The 17375-nt window shown below is 43.0% G+C and overlaps 2 protein-coding genes across 5 annotated transcripts in view; one reads left to right on the top strand and one right to left on the bottom strand.

Annotated features, from left to right (window-relative positions):
• The window catches only part of LOC124001638 (IQ motif and SEC7 domain-containing protein 3-like), a 71612-nt gene extending 60304 nt beyond the window's left edge, over positions 1-11308 (top strand). Inside the window, 5 exon segments of the mRNA XM_046308615.1 lie at positions 5056-5155; positions 6564-6722; positions 7013-7108; positions 7189-7232; positions 8996-11308. Of these exon segments, the coding sequence (XP_046164571.1) occupies positions 5056-5155; positions 6564-6722; positions 7013-7108; positions 7189-7232; positions 8996-9433 (837 nt within the window). The 3' untranslated portion in view covers positions 9434-11308.
• A 659-nt stretch (positions 11309-11967) lies between these two features.
• Positions 11968-17375, bottom strand: part of LOC124001597 (phosphatidylinositol phosphatase PTPRQ-like) — a 60581-nt gene continuing 55173 nt past the window's right edge. For 3 of the 4 annotated variants that reach the window (XM_046308525.1, XM_046308543.1, XM_046308534.1), the window contains 11 exons: positions 16520-16648; positions 16093-16137; positions 15463-15489; positions 15152-15233; positions 14967-15057; positions 14794-14870; positions 14501-14635; positions 14276-14401; positions 12985-13266; positions 12712-12835; positions 11968-12621 (listed from right to left, as the gene is read on the bottom strand). In XM_046308525.1, the coding sequence (XP_046164481.1) occupies positions 12584-12621; positions 12712-12835; positions 12985-13266; positions 14276-14401; positions 14501-14635; positions 14794-14870; positions 14967-15057; positions 15152-15233; positions 15463-15489; positions 16093-16137; positions 16520-16648 (1156 nt within the window). In that variant the 3' untranslated portion in view covers positions 11968-12583. Of the gene's footprint in view, positions 12622-12711; positions 12836-12984; positions 13267-14275; positions 14402-14500; positions 14636-14793; positions 14871-14966; positions 15058-15151; positions 15234-15462; positions 15490-16092; positions 16138-16519; positions 16649-17375 lie in introns of those variants that run through there. The other variant, XR_006832824.1, reaches the window with a different exon arrangement.

Raw genomic sequence — 17375 nt, 5'->3', positions numbered from 1 at the left:
TATGTAAAAAAAATATTTTTTTTAAATATTTTTTTTCACCTTTATTTAACCAGGTAGGCAAGTTGAGAACAAGTTCTCATTTACAATTGCGACCTGGCCAAGATAAAGCAAAGCAGTTCGACAGATACAACGACACAGAGTTACACATGGAGTAAAACAAACATACAGTCAATAATACAGTATAAACAAGTATATATACAATGTGAGCAAATGAGGTGAGAAGGGAGGTAAAGGCAAAAAAGGCCATGGTGGCATAGTAAATACAATATAGCAAGTAAAACACTGGAATGGTAGTTTTGCAATGGAAGAATGTGCAAAGTAGAAATAAAAATAATGGGGTGCAAAGGAGCAAAATAAATAAATAAATTAAATACAGTTGGGAAAGAGGTAGTTGTTTGGGCTAAATTATAGGTGGGCTATGTACAGGTGCAGTAATCTGTGAGCTGCTCTGACAGTTGGTACTTAAAGCTAGTGAGGGAGATAAGTGTTTCCAGTTTCAGAGATTTTTGTAGTTCGTTCCAGTCATTGGCAGCAGAGAACTGGAAGGAGAGGCGGCCAAAGAAAGAATTGGTTTTGGGGGCAACTAGAGAGATATACCTGCTGGAGCGTGTGCTACAGGTGTGAGATGCTATGGTGACCAGCGAGCTGAGATAAGGGGGGAATTTACCTAGCAGCGTCATGTAGATGACATGGAGCCAGTGGGTTTGGCGACGAGTATGAAGCGAGGGCCAGCCAACGAGAGCGCACAGGTCGCAATGGTGGGTAGTGGTTCTCAATCAGAGGCAGGTGTTAGTCATTGTCTCTGATTGGGAACCATATTTAGGTAACCTGTTTTCTGTAGGGGTTTGTGGCTGGTTGTTTTCAGTCTTTGTGTGTCTGCACCAGATAGAACTGTTTCGGTTGTCACTTTGTTGTTTTGTATTTTTGAAGTGTTCAGTTGTTTATTAAAAAGATGAACACTAACCACGCTGCGCTTTGGTCCTCTCTATCTCCAGACGACAACCGTTACAGTTTATTACAGAATTGTTTGGCGATCGACAAGTCGACTGGTTGGTGACTGCTGTTTTAAATGTTCCATTGCCATACTGGCTGGCAACGTTCTTACCCCTTGCTTGCCAGCTAGCTAACTACGGCTAACTTACAGTCACGTCAAACAGTGCAAACAGAATAACAACAGTAGCTGCATTTGTTTAAGCTGTTTTCTAGTGATATTTATTTGGATAATTCCATAATAATGAGCTAATGAGGCACGATTTCGCCTGGCATAGAAAATGTACTCTCTGTTAGGTAAGGTGACCAGATGTCTGAAATGAAAACCGGGGACATTTCCAGTTCGGTGGTCAATGTATAATTAAAAGAGCCAATGTTATATTATCTATGAAATAAAAAAGGGGGAAAATTCCGGTTTCATGTATTTAGTCTAACAGGCACACTGTGATAGAGAAAACAACTATACTACAGAAACACTATAGACAAGACAGAACTGTCCGATCTGAACAGCCATTCAGTGGTCCTGGTAGTCTGGGTAGAATAAGAGCAGAAGAGAACATGAGCAAAATTGAAAAAACAGACAATAGTATATGTGAAATACTTAACATAAAGAAATAAGATGCTGATGAGATTGGTAACTACATAATATACTTATACCATCCTAAAAATGTATATTTCTCAGAAGAATGTATCTTCATCAGGATTGCTCAGTCTTTGGCCAGCTTCTCCATGAACTCCTGGCAGGGGAGGTTGAAGTTTATCTCCACAATAAGCATGGCCTTGATGGCAGTAACAGTGAACCTATTTATTGCTGCTGTCCATAGATCATTAATTTGGGAGAACACTCTCTCGACTGGTGCATTACTTCCAGGTAAGCACATGACAACAGACGCTAACCTAGCCAGGTTAGTGTGTGAGATGTCATTCTCTTTGAAGTGGGTAACCACCGTGCTCCATCTCTGACTAAGCGGTGTCTCAGATGTTTTCCATTCTTCAAGCGATCCCCCTTTAGGAACTCTTGCATGCCAGTAACCTCTTCACACAGTGCATCCTCATTGATGGTCACATTGGGGCATTTTTCCTGCAGTGTGCCTGTTGACTTCTGGATCTCTTCACGCAGAGGTTGCCTTTTAAAAGGAGACCATGTAAATCTTTTAGATTACCTGTGTGCTTTCCCCATGCTCGCAAGTAGTTCACAGCCGTAGTGAAGAATGATTGTGATGTTTTGAGAAAGCTCTCTTTAGACATGGCTCCATTGTCCTCTAGTTCTCTCAGAAGTCCTCTGACCAAAACTGGAATGAAGTTGTCATCATCTCTTGCAGAGAATTTTGCCTCAACGTTTCTCAGAATTGCAGCTGACTCTACAGCACAGTGGTCCTGGCCTCCAAGCATCTTGATCGTGTCACTGAATACAGTCAAGTTTCCATGTTGGTTTCCAAGTTCAGTCAGTGGACCTTCGAACATTGTTCACAGGACAACAGGGCATTTCTCTTCAGAAATAAAAAAGGATTTCAATGGCACATATATTTTCAGCACTCTTTCTAGAGCAGGGACCATGGACATCCAGTGAACATTGCTGTGTCCTAAAATGTTATGGTACTCCTGGGCAACAAACTCACAAAAGCCCTTCAGTCTTTCTACTCTGACGGTGAAAATATGAACATATCCAAATATCTTTGTGAGCAGGTTCTCAACATCATATCCAAAGCTGTTCTGGCCGTGTTATGAATGATGTGGGCAGGACAACCGAAGCCAATCACCTCCCGCTGCAGAGCATTTTAAACTTTGGTATGGACATTGACCCTCCCAAGCCTAGATCCGTCCATAGATCCATAGATCTGTAACTATGATTGTGTCACATAGTGTGGTATGCAAAGACACCCTCCTGCACAGCTAAACCATATTCTTCTTGGGAAGGCTCTACCTTCTTGCAGAATGTGGTGACAGAGGGCAAACCAACACGGGCAATCAGAGGCTTTATGCTTTTTGGTCTGTTGATTTTCTACCACTGCCGTTCTTCTCCAGCTGCCAATTGAAAAAGAGGAATTACAAAGGGTGCAGTGAACAATTCTATCGTCTTGACCTGAGCGTATAAATGGAAATTCTCTCATCATGTTTTTCATAAAAAGTGCATTTCCGTTTCTTGGAAAGAGTCATTGTATCTCCTCTGTCTGTTCTTCTTCACTCTCCTTGTGTCACTCTCTTCTTACTCTCAACTTTTTCTTCTCCTCCTCTTTTCTTCACTCGTCTTCCTTTCATTCTCTTCACCTTTCCACCTCACACTTCTACACTCTCCTTGCTTCACTCGTTTTACTCCCTTAATTTTTCCTTCTCCTTTCTCTCCAATCTGTATTAATAAACAGCATACTATTAGATATAATACTTTGGTTAACAGATTCCCATTGCTTGCCTTATTTTTGTATTTATCTCAAAAACATTGTTTGGAATAATAAATTGGCAGGCTCTGTAACCACATCTTTACCTTTCCTCCTCTGTCTCCTTCACTCTTCTTCCTCTCCACTACTAATGTTATTCATGAACATTTATAAATATATCGTAACGACCCTGGGTTTATAAGCGCGGACCCTGCCGTTTGAGCATGCTTTTGCGGCACAGTCGATAGCGCGCCGGACCCCGGGCTCGAAGGTCGATGGTTCGAGACCTGCTCCCTGCTGTTTCATTACAATATTTTCACACTACTTATTCTAATGCCAAACCATTAAAATTGTCATCTACAAAAATATTCTCAGAATTAATTGTGCATTCATTTAATATAATCATATTTTCAAAATATCCCGTCCACTGCATGTTTCAATGTGAACGTTTTTTAACCTAGCTACCTTGTGGTCCTTCTGTAGCTCAGCATGGCGCTTTAACAATGTGAACCCCGTTTTTGCAACCTAGCTATAAAAGCGTCTGCTAAATGTCATATATATTAACAGTAGCTAGCTAACTTAACGTTAGTCTACATAGCTAACGTTAGCTAGCATAACCTATTTAAAACCTTATAGAGCAGATCATCTATCTATATAATAAATTGTTACATAACATCACTAGCTAGTATCTCAAACGATTTTAACTTACCTGGCTTTTAAAGACGTTTCTGGTGATGTTGTGGATTCACTTGACACTTGCTAGCTTCTGGCTGAGTTTTCCACAGCAGTTTTCTCCAAAACTATCGCGAGCAAGTAGTTAGTAGAAGAAGAGTGAATGAAGCTGCTATAGCGAGCAGCCCCCTCTGCTGGACAAAACAAGCACAACGCGATTGAGACGTCAACCGGTAGGCTGTGCTGCCCGTTCTTTCTTGCCAAGTAAAATATTTCACTTTGCGGTCTGTTTTCAACGGTTAAAAACGGGGACATTTCCGGGGACAGGCCACCAAAAACGGGGTCTGTCCCCGGAAAACGGGGACGTCTGGTCACCCTACTGTTAGGACACTAACGTTATTCAGAGGAGCTAACCAACAGCACAATTAACACAATACCTTCAAACTGAAGATGGAAAGACTGCAAACTAGCTGCACTTCGTTTCGTTGTACCTTTTTCAATTGACATTTCTTTGTATATATACATAAAAATGATGCCAGGTGATTCATGACTTCGACTGGCTGAAAACGCTGCCTGCCTCTCGTTCCGACTCCCGACCCCAACACGTTCATTTCCATGGGACAGTTGGAGATCGAATTTGAATATTGAAACAATGTTCCAAATGTCGGAGAGACAGACAGTAAGGTTTATACATATACATACATTCTCGCTGTTGAAAACTAAATGTTAGTCTAAAAGAAATGTGAGATGAGGTCTAGATGCTTTTTATAGTGGAGATCAAGTTCATTTAATTGTCTGGCTGGGCCGATGAGACACTGGATGGCGCAGTCAGATCGAACAGTCATAGATTTAGCCAGTGGTAATTTGTGGAATAGACACCGGCTGGAATGCGCTTTTAACCAATCAGCATTCAGGATTAGACCCACCTGTTTTATAAGTGTGTGCGTATGTGTGTGCGCACGTATGCGTGTGTGCTCAACTGTATGGCTTATGTCCATTCTGTTTTCTCCTCACACAGATCCTGAAGCTGTGTCCAAAGAAGAAGACTTCTGCTTCCTACACCTTCTGTAAAGCCATGGGTCTACTGGGCATGCAGTTTCACCTCTTCAGCAATGAATGTAACTACGACAACTACTACAACTTGCTACTACTCTACTACCTCTACTACTACTACTACTACCACTACTCTGCCACTACTACTACTACTACTACTTCTACTCTACTATTATTATTACTACTAAGACTACTTTACCACTATTACTACTACTGCTTCTACTATTACTATTACTACTACTCTACTATTATTATCACTACTACTACTCTACTACTACCACTACTATGCTACTACACTTACTACTACTACTACTACTACTACAACTACACATCTACTACTACTACTACTACTACTCTACTACTACTACTACTACTACTACTACTCTACTATTATTATTATTACTACTACTACTACCACTACTCTGCTACTACTACTTCTACTGCTACTACTACTACTACTACTACTCTACTACACCTACTACTACTACTACGACTCTATTATTATTGCTACGACTGCTACTATTGCTACTCTACTACTGCTACTACAATTGCTGCTACTACTACTACTATTACTACTCTACTACTGCTACTACTATTGCTACTACTACTACTATTACTACTACTACTATTGCTACTACTACTACTATTACTGCTACTACTATTGCTGCTACTACCACTACTATTGCTGCTACTACCACTACTATTGCTACTATTACTACTACTATTACTACTATCTAATCTACTCAACTACTTCTACACTACTATTACTACTACTACTACTACTATTACTACCACTACTATTGCTACTATTACTACTACTATTACTACTCTACTACTGCTACTACTATTGCTACTACTACTACTGCCACTACTATTGCTTCTACTACTACTACTACTACTACTACTACTACTACTCCTCCTACTACTACTCTACTACTACTACTTTACTATTATTATTACTACTACTACTACTACTACTACTACTACTCTACTACTACTACTTTACTATTATTATTATTACTACTACTACTACTACTACTACTACTACTACTACTACTACGACTCTATTATTATTACTACTAATACTACTACTACTCTACTACTGCTATTACTATTATTACTACTACTAGTACGACTACTATACTACTACTAGTACTACTACTAGTACCACTACTACTCTACTATTATTATTACTACTACTACTCTACTACTACTCTGCTACTACTACAGCTCTACTATTATTATTACTACTACTACTCTAAAAGTACTACTACTAGTACTACTACTATACTACTACTACACTACTGCTACTACTCTACTACTACTACTACTGCTATACTATGCTATTACACTGTACTGCTCCATACATAGCTAACTATGAGCGGTGACATTATCTATCCAGTCCTACTATACCCAGGGCATTGCCATTCTATTTACATAGCCAACTGTTTTTGTGTGTGTGTGTGTGTTCAGACTATGCTCATGGCATCACCATGTTGAGTCCGTTCTCTTCAGAGAAGAAGCAGCTGGTGAGTTTTTGCTCCCCCAGCGGAGAGGAGCTCAGGAATTTCACAGAGGAGCTACGTGAGTCCATCACTGAGGTCAACGAGATGGAGCAGATACACATCCAATGTGAGCACACACGTATACGCACGCACGCACGCACGCACACACACGCATATGCACGCACAACACACACACGCACGCACACCACACACGCATTCGCAGGCACACCACACACACACACGCGCACGCTCGCACACCTCACACCCCCACACACGCATTCACACGCACACCACACACACACGCATACGCACGCACACCACACGCACACACACGCATTCACACGCACACCACATGCACACACGCACACACAAGCAGGCTCTTTATGTAATTATATGGTAATATCTCGCTGTCTGTAGGGGAGCTGGAGAGAGAACAGGGGGTGCAGACTCACACTCCCCACACCAATGGAGGACAGATGGACACACTCAGTCGACACACAGGATCACCCACTGGTAACAAACACGAAGTTAGCGACTAACATCCACACATCATACTGTGTCTCTGAGTGTCACTTGTGTGTTTCTCCCCTCAGCCCAGCAAGACCTGTATGACAAGACTGGCAACAACACTGTGGAGGTGAGTCACATACACACTCTGCCTCAGGTAAGTTTCCCCCTTCTGATGACCAGGTGGCGAATCGCATCTCTGCATGTCTGGCAGACATATCAGTGTGGATGACGGATCACCACCTCAAGCTGAACTTCGGCAAGACGGAGCTGCTCTTCCTCCCGGGGAAGGACTGCCCGTTCCATGATCTCGCCATCACGGTTGACAACTCCATTGTGTCCTCCTCCCAGAGCGCTAAGAACCTTGGTGTGATCCTGGACAACACCCTGTCGTTCTCAACTAACATCAAGACGGTGGCACGTTCCTGTAGGTTCATGCTCTACAACATCCGCAGAGTACGACCCTGCCTCACACAGGAAGCGGCGCAGGTCCTAATCCAGGCACTTGTCATCTCCCGTCTGGATTACTGCAACTCGCTGTTGGCTGGGCTCCCTGCCTGTGCCATTAAACCCCTACAACTCATCCAGAACGCCGCAGCCCGTCTAGTGTTCAACCTTCCCAAGTTCTCTCACGTCACCCCGCTCCTCCGCTCTCTCCACTGGCTTCCAGTTGAAGCTCGCATCCGCTACAAGACCATGGTGCTTGCCTACGGAGCTGTGAGGGGAACGGCACCTCAGTACCTCCAGGCTCTGATCAGGCCCTACACCCAAATAAGGGCACTGCGTTCATCCACCTCTGGCCTGCTCGTCTCCCTACCACTGAGGAAGTACAGTTCCCGCTCAGCCCAGTCAAAACTGTTCGCTGCTCTGGCTCCCCAATGGTGGAACAAACTCCCTCACGACGCCAGGACAGCGGAGTCAATCACCACCTTCCGGAGACACCTGAAACCCCACCTCTTTAAGGAATACTTAGGATAGGATAAAGTAATCCTTCTCACCCCCCCCCCCCTTAAAATATTTAGATGCACTATTGTAAAGTGGCTGTTCCACTGGATGTCATAAGGTGAATGCACCAATTTGTAAGTCGCTCTGGATAAGAGCGTCTGCTAAATGACTTAAATGTAAATGTAAATGTAAGTGTATGTGTGTTAGCAAAGATGCACACAGGCGAGGAGTAGGGAGACCCTCTTCAGCTCCCTCCAGCTCTGTGTGCCTCATAGCAACACAGCTGCAACTGGAGGGATAGCTTTAGCCATCAGCCTTCTGCTAACAGAGACCAGTAATTAGCTATTAGCCACATGCCAATGCATGGTTATCTATTAGCTATTAGTTTCTTGCTAGTAGGGAGTTAGCTATTAGCCTCCTGCTAACACAACATCTGCCTCCCAGCCATCATAAGCTTTTCTAAGCCCTGCTGGCTTGCTAGAAAACCATCTCCATGGCAAGACTCAGAGTTAATGTATGTGTGTGTCTGTGTATGCATGCACATGTATGACTCAAGCCCAGTTCCTCCACTCTAAATACCCTCTCTACAGACCTAGCAGCCCCAACCCCTAACTCTTAGTCAGTCCTTTAGCATTGCATATCTCTGTGTTGGGGAGACACCATGCCCTCGGTGTCATCTCCCCCCACACACTCATCCCTCTCCACACACAATCCTCCTCCTCCACACACGCACGCAAACTCACACCCACCCACTGGAGCCCAAATGTTGACCCTGAAACGCCCTTCCACCCAAACACAGGTGTGTCTCTGGGCTGGTGTGTGTGTTAGCATGCGTTCACTCCCTGCATGCCTGCATGCTGCCAGTGTATCTAACCCACCAGAGGGCTGCTGTAGGCTGCATTCAGGCTGGTAACTCCTCATGCCATTCTCTGGCTGTTTCTAAACTAGGTGTCAATTCACAATAGGCTGCTGCAGACCTACCACATGACCCAGCCCAGCCCTGATAAGCTGCTCCAGACCTACCATGTGACCAGTCCTGACTCCACCCAACTGGCTCTGGCAGCACCAGCCATGCTAAGTGCCACCCACCCCGGAGAGTTCCGCCCAGACACCCTCATTCAATGCCAGCAGATCGTCAAGGTGATCGTCAGGGACCAGAGCGGCCGCGGGAGAATGGAAGCTTTCCTAAACCAAGGAAGCCCCGCCTCCCACCACCGCCTCATCCAATCAGCGATGTCCACGCCAGTACGGGTCAGAGAGGGATCTGAGCCCCCTCTGCCTCCCCCTCCTCCCCCCCTACAACCACCCCCACCAGTACTGTCCCCCCGACTCCCCCTGCCCTCTCTCACACACCCTGCCTCACCCCCTCCGCAGACGCAACTCTAGTGGCTCCCGCAGCCTCGTCTGACATATGACCCCCTCACCCCTGACCCTACCACACCTTATCATGCGCCCTATGACCTTTTGTTAAATAGTCATGTACCGTATTGGTGAAACACACACAACACAAACACTCATAGACAAAGATAGAGAAAAGGTGAGACGAGGAAGGGAGGAAGAGAAAGAGGGCGGGAAGGAAGTCGTCTGAGAGAAAGGGAATAAGCCGATAAAGCGAGTGGGAGATAATAGAGAGGATTCAAATCAATATGAAATCAAAGTCATCTAATGATTTCATGTGTATTTTTGAATAGGATGTCATTTTGAAAAATTTCTAAACAGAGATTTTCTAATCGTACAGCTCTTGTGACACAGTGTCGTCTGTACATATCTATATCTGTTCTTGACTTTAGAAAGAACAATTTAGGATACAACCTCTCACCACCTGATCCCCGACTCTAACCCTGCCCTGATGTCACACAGCTGATGGAACACACAGATCTCCTCCATGTGTGGAGCTGTCTGGACATGGAGACATGTCACCTCAATGACATCATCAACATCATCTAGGGTTTTAGCCCTCCTCTTTAGCACACAGTGTTTTGGTGATGTGTGGTAAAATATGATAATCAGATGCTAATAATACTTTTGATCGTGAAGAAGTGAGAATGTCTGAGTAGCAGGGAGGGAAGACTGTTTCTCCTGACTCCTGGCTTACAGATGATTACAATCTGTATTTCTATTCGTAATGTCGGACTTCTACCCTGATTAACATATCTGCGTGTGCATGTGTGTTTGAGAGTATAAGGGTCTGCCAGTGTATGTGCGAGTGAAAGGGTGTGTCTGTGTGTGCTTGTTTGCGTGTGCGAATGTGTGTGCGAATACCATTGTTCTATTCTCTGAGGTTTTGCTACACTGGTCCAAGCCTCACACTCAGGAAAATACCAGTACTGACGACAAACTGTTCAACATTCTAACTTATTGTTTGATCAGTAATAACATGAACATTGTATGTTATAAACTGGTAATGTTCTAACGTTCTATCTAATTTGTCCTTTTGAATATTCAATCTCACTTGCTGAATCCCTAAAGGGTTAACTATTCTCAACCCATTCTCAAATGATTAACCTGTTCTCCACTGGAATGCATGTCACATAGTAATGTATATACACACACAGTACACACACAGAATTACTTAAGTATGTTTATTTATCAGAATATTGAACATGTTTCATTATTATTATAATAGTGTTGTTACATCTCTTCTTTCCCTTTCCCTCTCTCTGAGGACTGTGACACGTGGTGACCCACTGAGGCTGATCTTCTTCGTGTTGCACCATATTATTAGAGTATATCGGAATACTGAACATGTGCACAGTATATAGGTGGTATATATATATATATATATAATATAATGTAAAAGGAATGGATGGACTGCCGATGTGTGTATTTATGTATTTGTACAGAGAGGTGGAAATCTATTTGTTTTTCAGATTATGGGGGCAACAGCACCCCACTGTTACCACGAGAGACACACACAGATGACACATTATCATAATTAGAGCTCTGTGTAAAGGGCTATACTGTAGCTGTGATCACACTAGCGTTAGCATTAGCTAGATGGTTTAGTGGAAAACAAGCAGGAGTCAGTAGACATTTTAGCATGTTCTAAAGCCCTAACATATCACCTTAACACTGAGTCTGGCTTGCCTGTCTTGCATCCATCTTGGAGATGTCTTACACTGTTGACGAGAGCACCTGTGCACCGTCACATTAAGTATTTACTAAGATATCATGTTTATAACAATTACAGTGTTTACTAATGGAATATTTCTAAAAATTTATGTTTGAAGAGAATTACATAATAAAGTAGTTTGTACTCTGCCTTGAGTCCTGGGTCCTGTCTGTCTGTTTGTGTGTGCGAAAGGTTTGCCTGCCGACAGTACTTAGCACCTCTGAACAGTGTCGGCAGTCAATCTCTTTTGTGTTCACACAGCAAAGACTTTGGAAGTCGTCAGCCACTCAGCCTTGTTACAATACTCCAAACCAGAAGGGGGCAGTAACGTTGTTTGGCAATGCATATCCATGCATATTGCTTATGGTCATGATTCTATTTTGTAGAAAGCCCCTATATTTTTCTTTTTTTTTGTTGGCTCCCCCACATGGAGGTTTGTGTTTCTGATTGGCTCCAAGTCAACCTGTTGGCCACTGACAAGCATTGTGTAGGTTCTTCGCCACCGGGTCGGCACGCAACAGGTACCGCTTTTGTACTAGCAAGAGAAGGAACGGCCTCCCACTGTGATAAGTACCTACAGTATCAGCAGTCAGTGAGATTCTCAGTGTATTTCATGCTTCACTCTTTTGGGGTGTAATTTTTATATAACAGCTCACTGAGACAGACAGACAGACAGACAGACAGACAGACAGACAGACAGACAGACAGACAGACAGACAGACAGACAGACAGACAGACAGACAGACAGACAGACAGACAGACAGACAGACAGACAGACAGACAGACAGACAGACAGACAGACAGTAGGTGAGTAGTGGAGTTGATTTTAATTCTGGTCCAAAACACAGATGTGGAACAAAATACATCAAATACACAAGAACACCCCACAAATATATTATACCTCAAACCTCCCAATTACAATGACAAACATAGCAACACGTGATATAAACGTAGTAACACAGCGAAGCAAACATGAACACCGTGACAACACTATTTGGCTGAAAAACCTAATATACAAAAACATGATACAAGAATCCAATGAAATACACAGTGGAATGACTATTGCAAGATACCTGTAAACCTCCATGTGTGATATATATCCCTCTCTTTTCTGCCTGTGAACTTATACAAAAGATGCAGGACTCCACGAGGATGTAATTGTGTGATGATTCAGGTCAGGTAAACAACTAAGTTTCGTTGTGTTGTTTTGACCCTCCTGCCAGAAAAGGGCAACTTGTGTTCCCAAAGAAGCTAGAGGAAACATTACTCTGTTTGGACTACACAATTCTCTCTCCCTCCTCTTTCTCTATCTCTGGTGGAGCAATCCATCTGACAAACAGTCAGTGTGTCCAGGATTTGGCCCCATGACCCAGGAATAGATGCGTGTTCATCAGGTGTGAAGTTGACTGATAAGTTCTCAGCCTTTACATCGTAGTCTCCTCCCATTCCAGCTCGACATCACCTGCAAGAGCACAAAAAAGTAGATATGTGAAATGTGCGTTTATGACGTATGTGTATGCTCGTGTGTGTTCTTGTATATGTGTGAGCTCACCCTCCATAGCTTCCAGTGAGTCCATCTTCTCCAGAGCAGAGTAGTTGATGAACCAGATGGACTGGCTGTTTCCTTTACTGTTCAGCAGATCCAGAGTACTCTGGTGTAGGAACATATACTGGGCCTGGGGATATGCGTGAACAGACTCTCTAAGATTCTGTCTGGCAGGTTTGAATGCACCAGGAAAACTAGATCATACTATGAAGTATCATATCCATATTAGAGTAAGAATATTATATTATGATACATGTTGTATGAATGCATATTTCTCACCAGGTTCTGCACCATACACATCCTCTCACTGCGTAGTTCAGCCACCAGACCGTAGATGTCCACAAAGTCGTGATCACTGACGTGTTGGATCAGGTGATCCAGCGTTATAAACACTCCTGTCCTGCCCACACCAGCACTGCAGTGCACCACTATAGTAGTGTTCTCATGCCTGTTGGCTCTGATGGCTCGAACAAACTGTATGAGTGTGGTGCTGGAATCTGGTACACCATGCTCTGGCCAGGAGGTGTAGTTGAAGTGGTGAACCACCATGTAGTCCCCATGCTAGGGGGAGAAAGGGAGACAGACAGAGAGAGGGGGGGAGGAGTGTCAGAGGGAGAGAGAGCGAGGGAGTTAGAGAAGGAGAGAGAGAATAATGATTTTATTGTCAAGAGGATAACTCTGAACTTGTTTACTCTGGGGTACTCAAATATACACTGATTGTACAAAACATTAGGAACACCTGCTCTTTCCATGACAGACTGACCGGGTGAATCCAGGTGAAAGCTATGATCCCTTAATGATGTAACTTGTTAAATCCATTTCAATTAGTGCAGTTGAAGGGGGAGGAGACAACTGAAAGTAGGATTTTTAAGCCTTGAGAAAATTGAGACATGGATTGTGTATGTGTGCTATTCAGAGGCTTTATCGGCAAGACAAAATATTGAATTGCCTTTGAATGGAGTATGGCAGCAGGTGCCAGGTACACCGGTTTGATTGTGTCAAGAACTGTAGTGCTGCTAGATTTTTCACACTCAATAGTTTCCTGAGTGTATCAACCAACAATGGTCCACAACCCAAAGAACATCCAGCCAACTTGACACAACTGTGGGAAGCATTGGAGTCAACATGGGCCAGCGTCCCTCTGGAACGCTTTTGACACCTTGTAGAGTCCATGTCCCGATGAGTATTCAGACCCCTTGACTTTTTCCAAATGTTGTTACGTTACAGCCTTATTCTAAAATGGATAAACTTGTTTTTTTCCCCTCATCAATCTACACACAATACCCCATAATGACAAAGCCAAAACAGTTGACATTTTTACTCATTTATAAAAAAAAATATTATATATATATCTTATTTAAATTCTAAAAATCTCGTTGCTTAAATTTTAAAAATCTCTTTGCTTTGTCATTATGGGGTATTGTGTGTAGATTGATGAGGAAAATATACAATTTAATCCATTTTAGAATAAGGCTGTAATTTAACAAAAAGGTGAAAAAAAGTCAAGAGGTCTGAATACTTTCCGAATGCACTGTATGTATATATATATATGTGTGTGTGTGTGTGTTACCCGCTCCACTTTGAGAGCTCTGACGGTCCAGTCAGGATAAACGTCCTCTGTCAGCTTGGTGATGATGATGTCCCCAAACACTGTCACCGGCTTATTGTCCTCTGGCCAGTACTGGTGACACCGGATCTAAACACACCCACACACAGCACACACACACAAAATTGGTGACCGGATCTAAACAGACATACGAACCTGACACTACTAAAACCTTGGTCCGGTTCTTACCCTTCCTTTCTCATAGCACTGTGTGAGCATAGCGATGGTTCGTGTGCGAGTCTCCCAGATCATCCTCCAAAAGTCAGCCACAGTGCCGGGGAGGGGACCCTGGGTCGCTATGAACTCACTAGGACACAGGTAACCCTGAGCGGGAGAGGAAGAATGTTATAGTCAGAACAGAGTAGGTCACAGGTCTCCAGTTTTGTAACACAAACGTTGGGGTGTTTAGAAATGTGAGCTTCTCTGAAAGCATGAGTGTTCTCTTTTCTGTGTCTGTGTCTGTGACTGTGTGTGTGTCTCACTGAGATGAAGCTAGCGTTAATGTAGTCAGATCCAGGCATGCCAGGCTCAGACAAGAGCTTCACACGGTTGTTGTTGTCTGTAGAGGAGAGAATGTGTTAGGTTGTGTGTGTTACGCTCACTGTGTGTGTGTGTGCGTGCATACAGGTGTGTGTGCGTGTGTGTGTGTGCATACAGGGTTTGATGTTAGTGAAGCGGTTCTTGGATCTGTTCCAGGGAAGGTCAGCGTCTGAAGTAGCCAGATCCTGCAGCAGTTTGGGCAACTCCTAGAGAAGACAGGGTTAACGCTGTCAATCCACGTACACTCACACACACACACACACAGGTTTTCACATGGGGTCAGAGGTTAGAGTTACATACTGCAAACTCTTCCTGGAACTTGGTGTTTTCGTTGGCACACAGATCCTCTACATGCTGCAGGAAAGACTTCTTATTGACGGGCCTGAGAGACAGAGATAATCAGAATCATGTTTTTGTCCTACAAGAGCAAAATCTTGGCACAGCTCACACATAAATGCATAAACCTTATATGAATATCAAAAATCAAACAAACAGGAGGTGGGGATAAGAGAAATCCTTCACAGGGCAGCAATCCAAATCCAACTATTATTGCCCAACAAACTCACATAATGTACACATAGAACAACATACACACTCATTAGATGACTTACTTGAGAGACTTTCTGTAGCTGAGAAGTCTAAAACAGAGTTGACAGAACAATATTAGTCACACCACTACACTGTGAGTACAGCAGACTTTATTTTCCAGTCACACCAGTACACTGTGAGTACAGAAGACTTTATTTTCCAGTCACACCAGTACACTGTGAGTACAGAAGACTTTATTTTCCAGTCACACCAGTACACTGTGAGTACAGAATACTTTATTTTCCAGTCACACCAGTACACTGTGAGTACAGAATACTTTATTTTCCAGTCACACCAGTACACTGTGAGTCCAGAAGACTTTATTTTGCAGTCACACCAGTACACTGAGTACAGAAGACTTTATTTTCCAGTCACACCAGTACACTGTGAGTACAGCAGACTTTATTTTCCAGTCACACCAGTACACTGTGAGTACAGAAGACTTTATTTTCCAGTCACACCAGTACACTGTGAGTACAGCAGACTTTACTTTCCATTACTGTACAGTTGCAGACAGACTGAACAGCACTTCAGTAGACTAAAGCCATGAGACAACAATACACACTTCCAACTGTAGCAATGCAACACAACAACACACACACACATGGAGTGCTATATAACAAGGGCTAAACACACTGCCCACTACAACTTACTGGATGACAAATATCTCCTTCCGTCTAAAGAAGAAGGAGGAATACCTGGAGAGAGAGTTGGAGCAAAGCTTTGATGATTAGTTGATCATTTGAATCAGCTGTGTAGTGCTGGGGCAAAACCCAAAACGGGCACCCGTGGGGTCCCAGGGACCGAGTTTGTAAAACCCTGGGTTAGAGTGAGAGTGGAGAGCACAGACAGCCTTTGTGTGATTGTGTGTGTGTTTATGTGTGTACTGTAATGTGTGTGCGTGTGTATGTGCATGTGTTAGCAGCAGCCATGCACATTCTGTAGGCATGCAGGTAGAGTAATAGAGGCAGAGTGAGCATAATGTTACAGTGGGTAAACCTTTGTGAAGTTGTGTGCGAATGAGAGAGAGGGAGTGTGTATGTGTGAGAAAAAGACACACACAGGCATACACACACTGACCGATGTAGTTTCTCTTCCTTCAGCTCCAGGTCAGCCACAGCAATCAGTTGATCCAGTTTAAACTTGGTCTCTATAATCTCCGCCTCCCGGGGAGAGTAGGTCCCGCCCTCCTTCTGCCGCTGACGGATCCTGTCATTGGATGTCAATCTCTCTGACACAACTGACTATGGCTGGCTGGGTTTAAACTAGAAAACTTAAGGTTATAGATTTCAAAACTCTAATTAATACTTTTAAAATAAATTGGATTCTGAAGTATGTTAAGAACCAGAACAGTATTTAGAATGTCTTCCCTAAGTATTTATTTGACTCTGTTGGTGGTTTAGAATGTTTGCTTTGATGTAATTTTGATGTTGATAAAATCCCAGTAAAGTTGGCCAAATTCCATAAGCAGGCAATTTTAGCTTGGATGTTAGTGTATAAACAGATACAGATACAGATACTTTATATGGAACAACAAAGATATACGATTGAAAAATAAGTCTATTTTTTTTCGTAACTGGTTTGAGAATAAAATTATTTTGGTTGGTCAGTTACTGAATGAGGATGGATATCTACTCTCATAAGGGGAATTTCTTGATACATTTAAAATTCCAATAACACTGAAAGAATATGCAATTGTTTTTTATTTCATTTCCAATGGGGGTTGTATCTCTTTTAAATTCCTCTGTGGTTGATGTAAGTAACATAGATTTACATGAAAATATATTAATTGGCAATATTGGATGGGTGTCCCTGTGCAGGAACCAAATCAGGGGAAATTTTAGAGCGCCACCTATAGTTTTTGATAAAACTCAAACGTTCATTAAAACACATATGCAAGGTACTTAATTAAAGCTACACTTGTTGTGAATCTAGC

This window comes from Oncorhynchus gorbuscha, linkage group LG02 (assembly GCF_021184085.1).
Source record: "Oncorhynchus gorbuscha isolate QuinsamMale2020 ecotype Even-year linkage group LG02, OgorEven_v1.0, whole genome shotgun sequence".
NCBI classification, from domain to species: Eukaryota; Metazoa; Chordata; class Actinopteri; order Salmoniformes; family Salmonidae; genus Oncorhynchus; species Oncorhynchus gorbuscha.
Note: the sequence above shows the minus strand (reverse complement) of the source record. Positions and strands in the feature narration are given on the sequence as shown.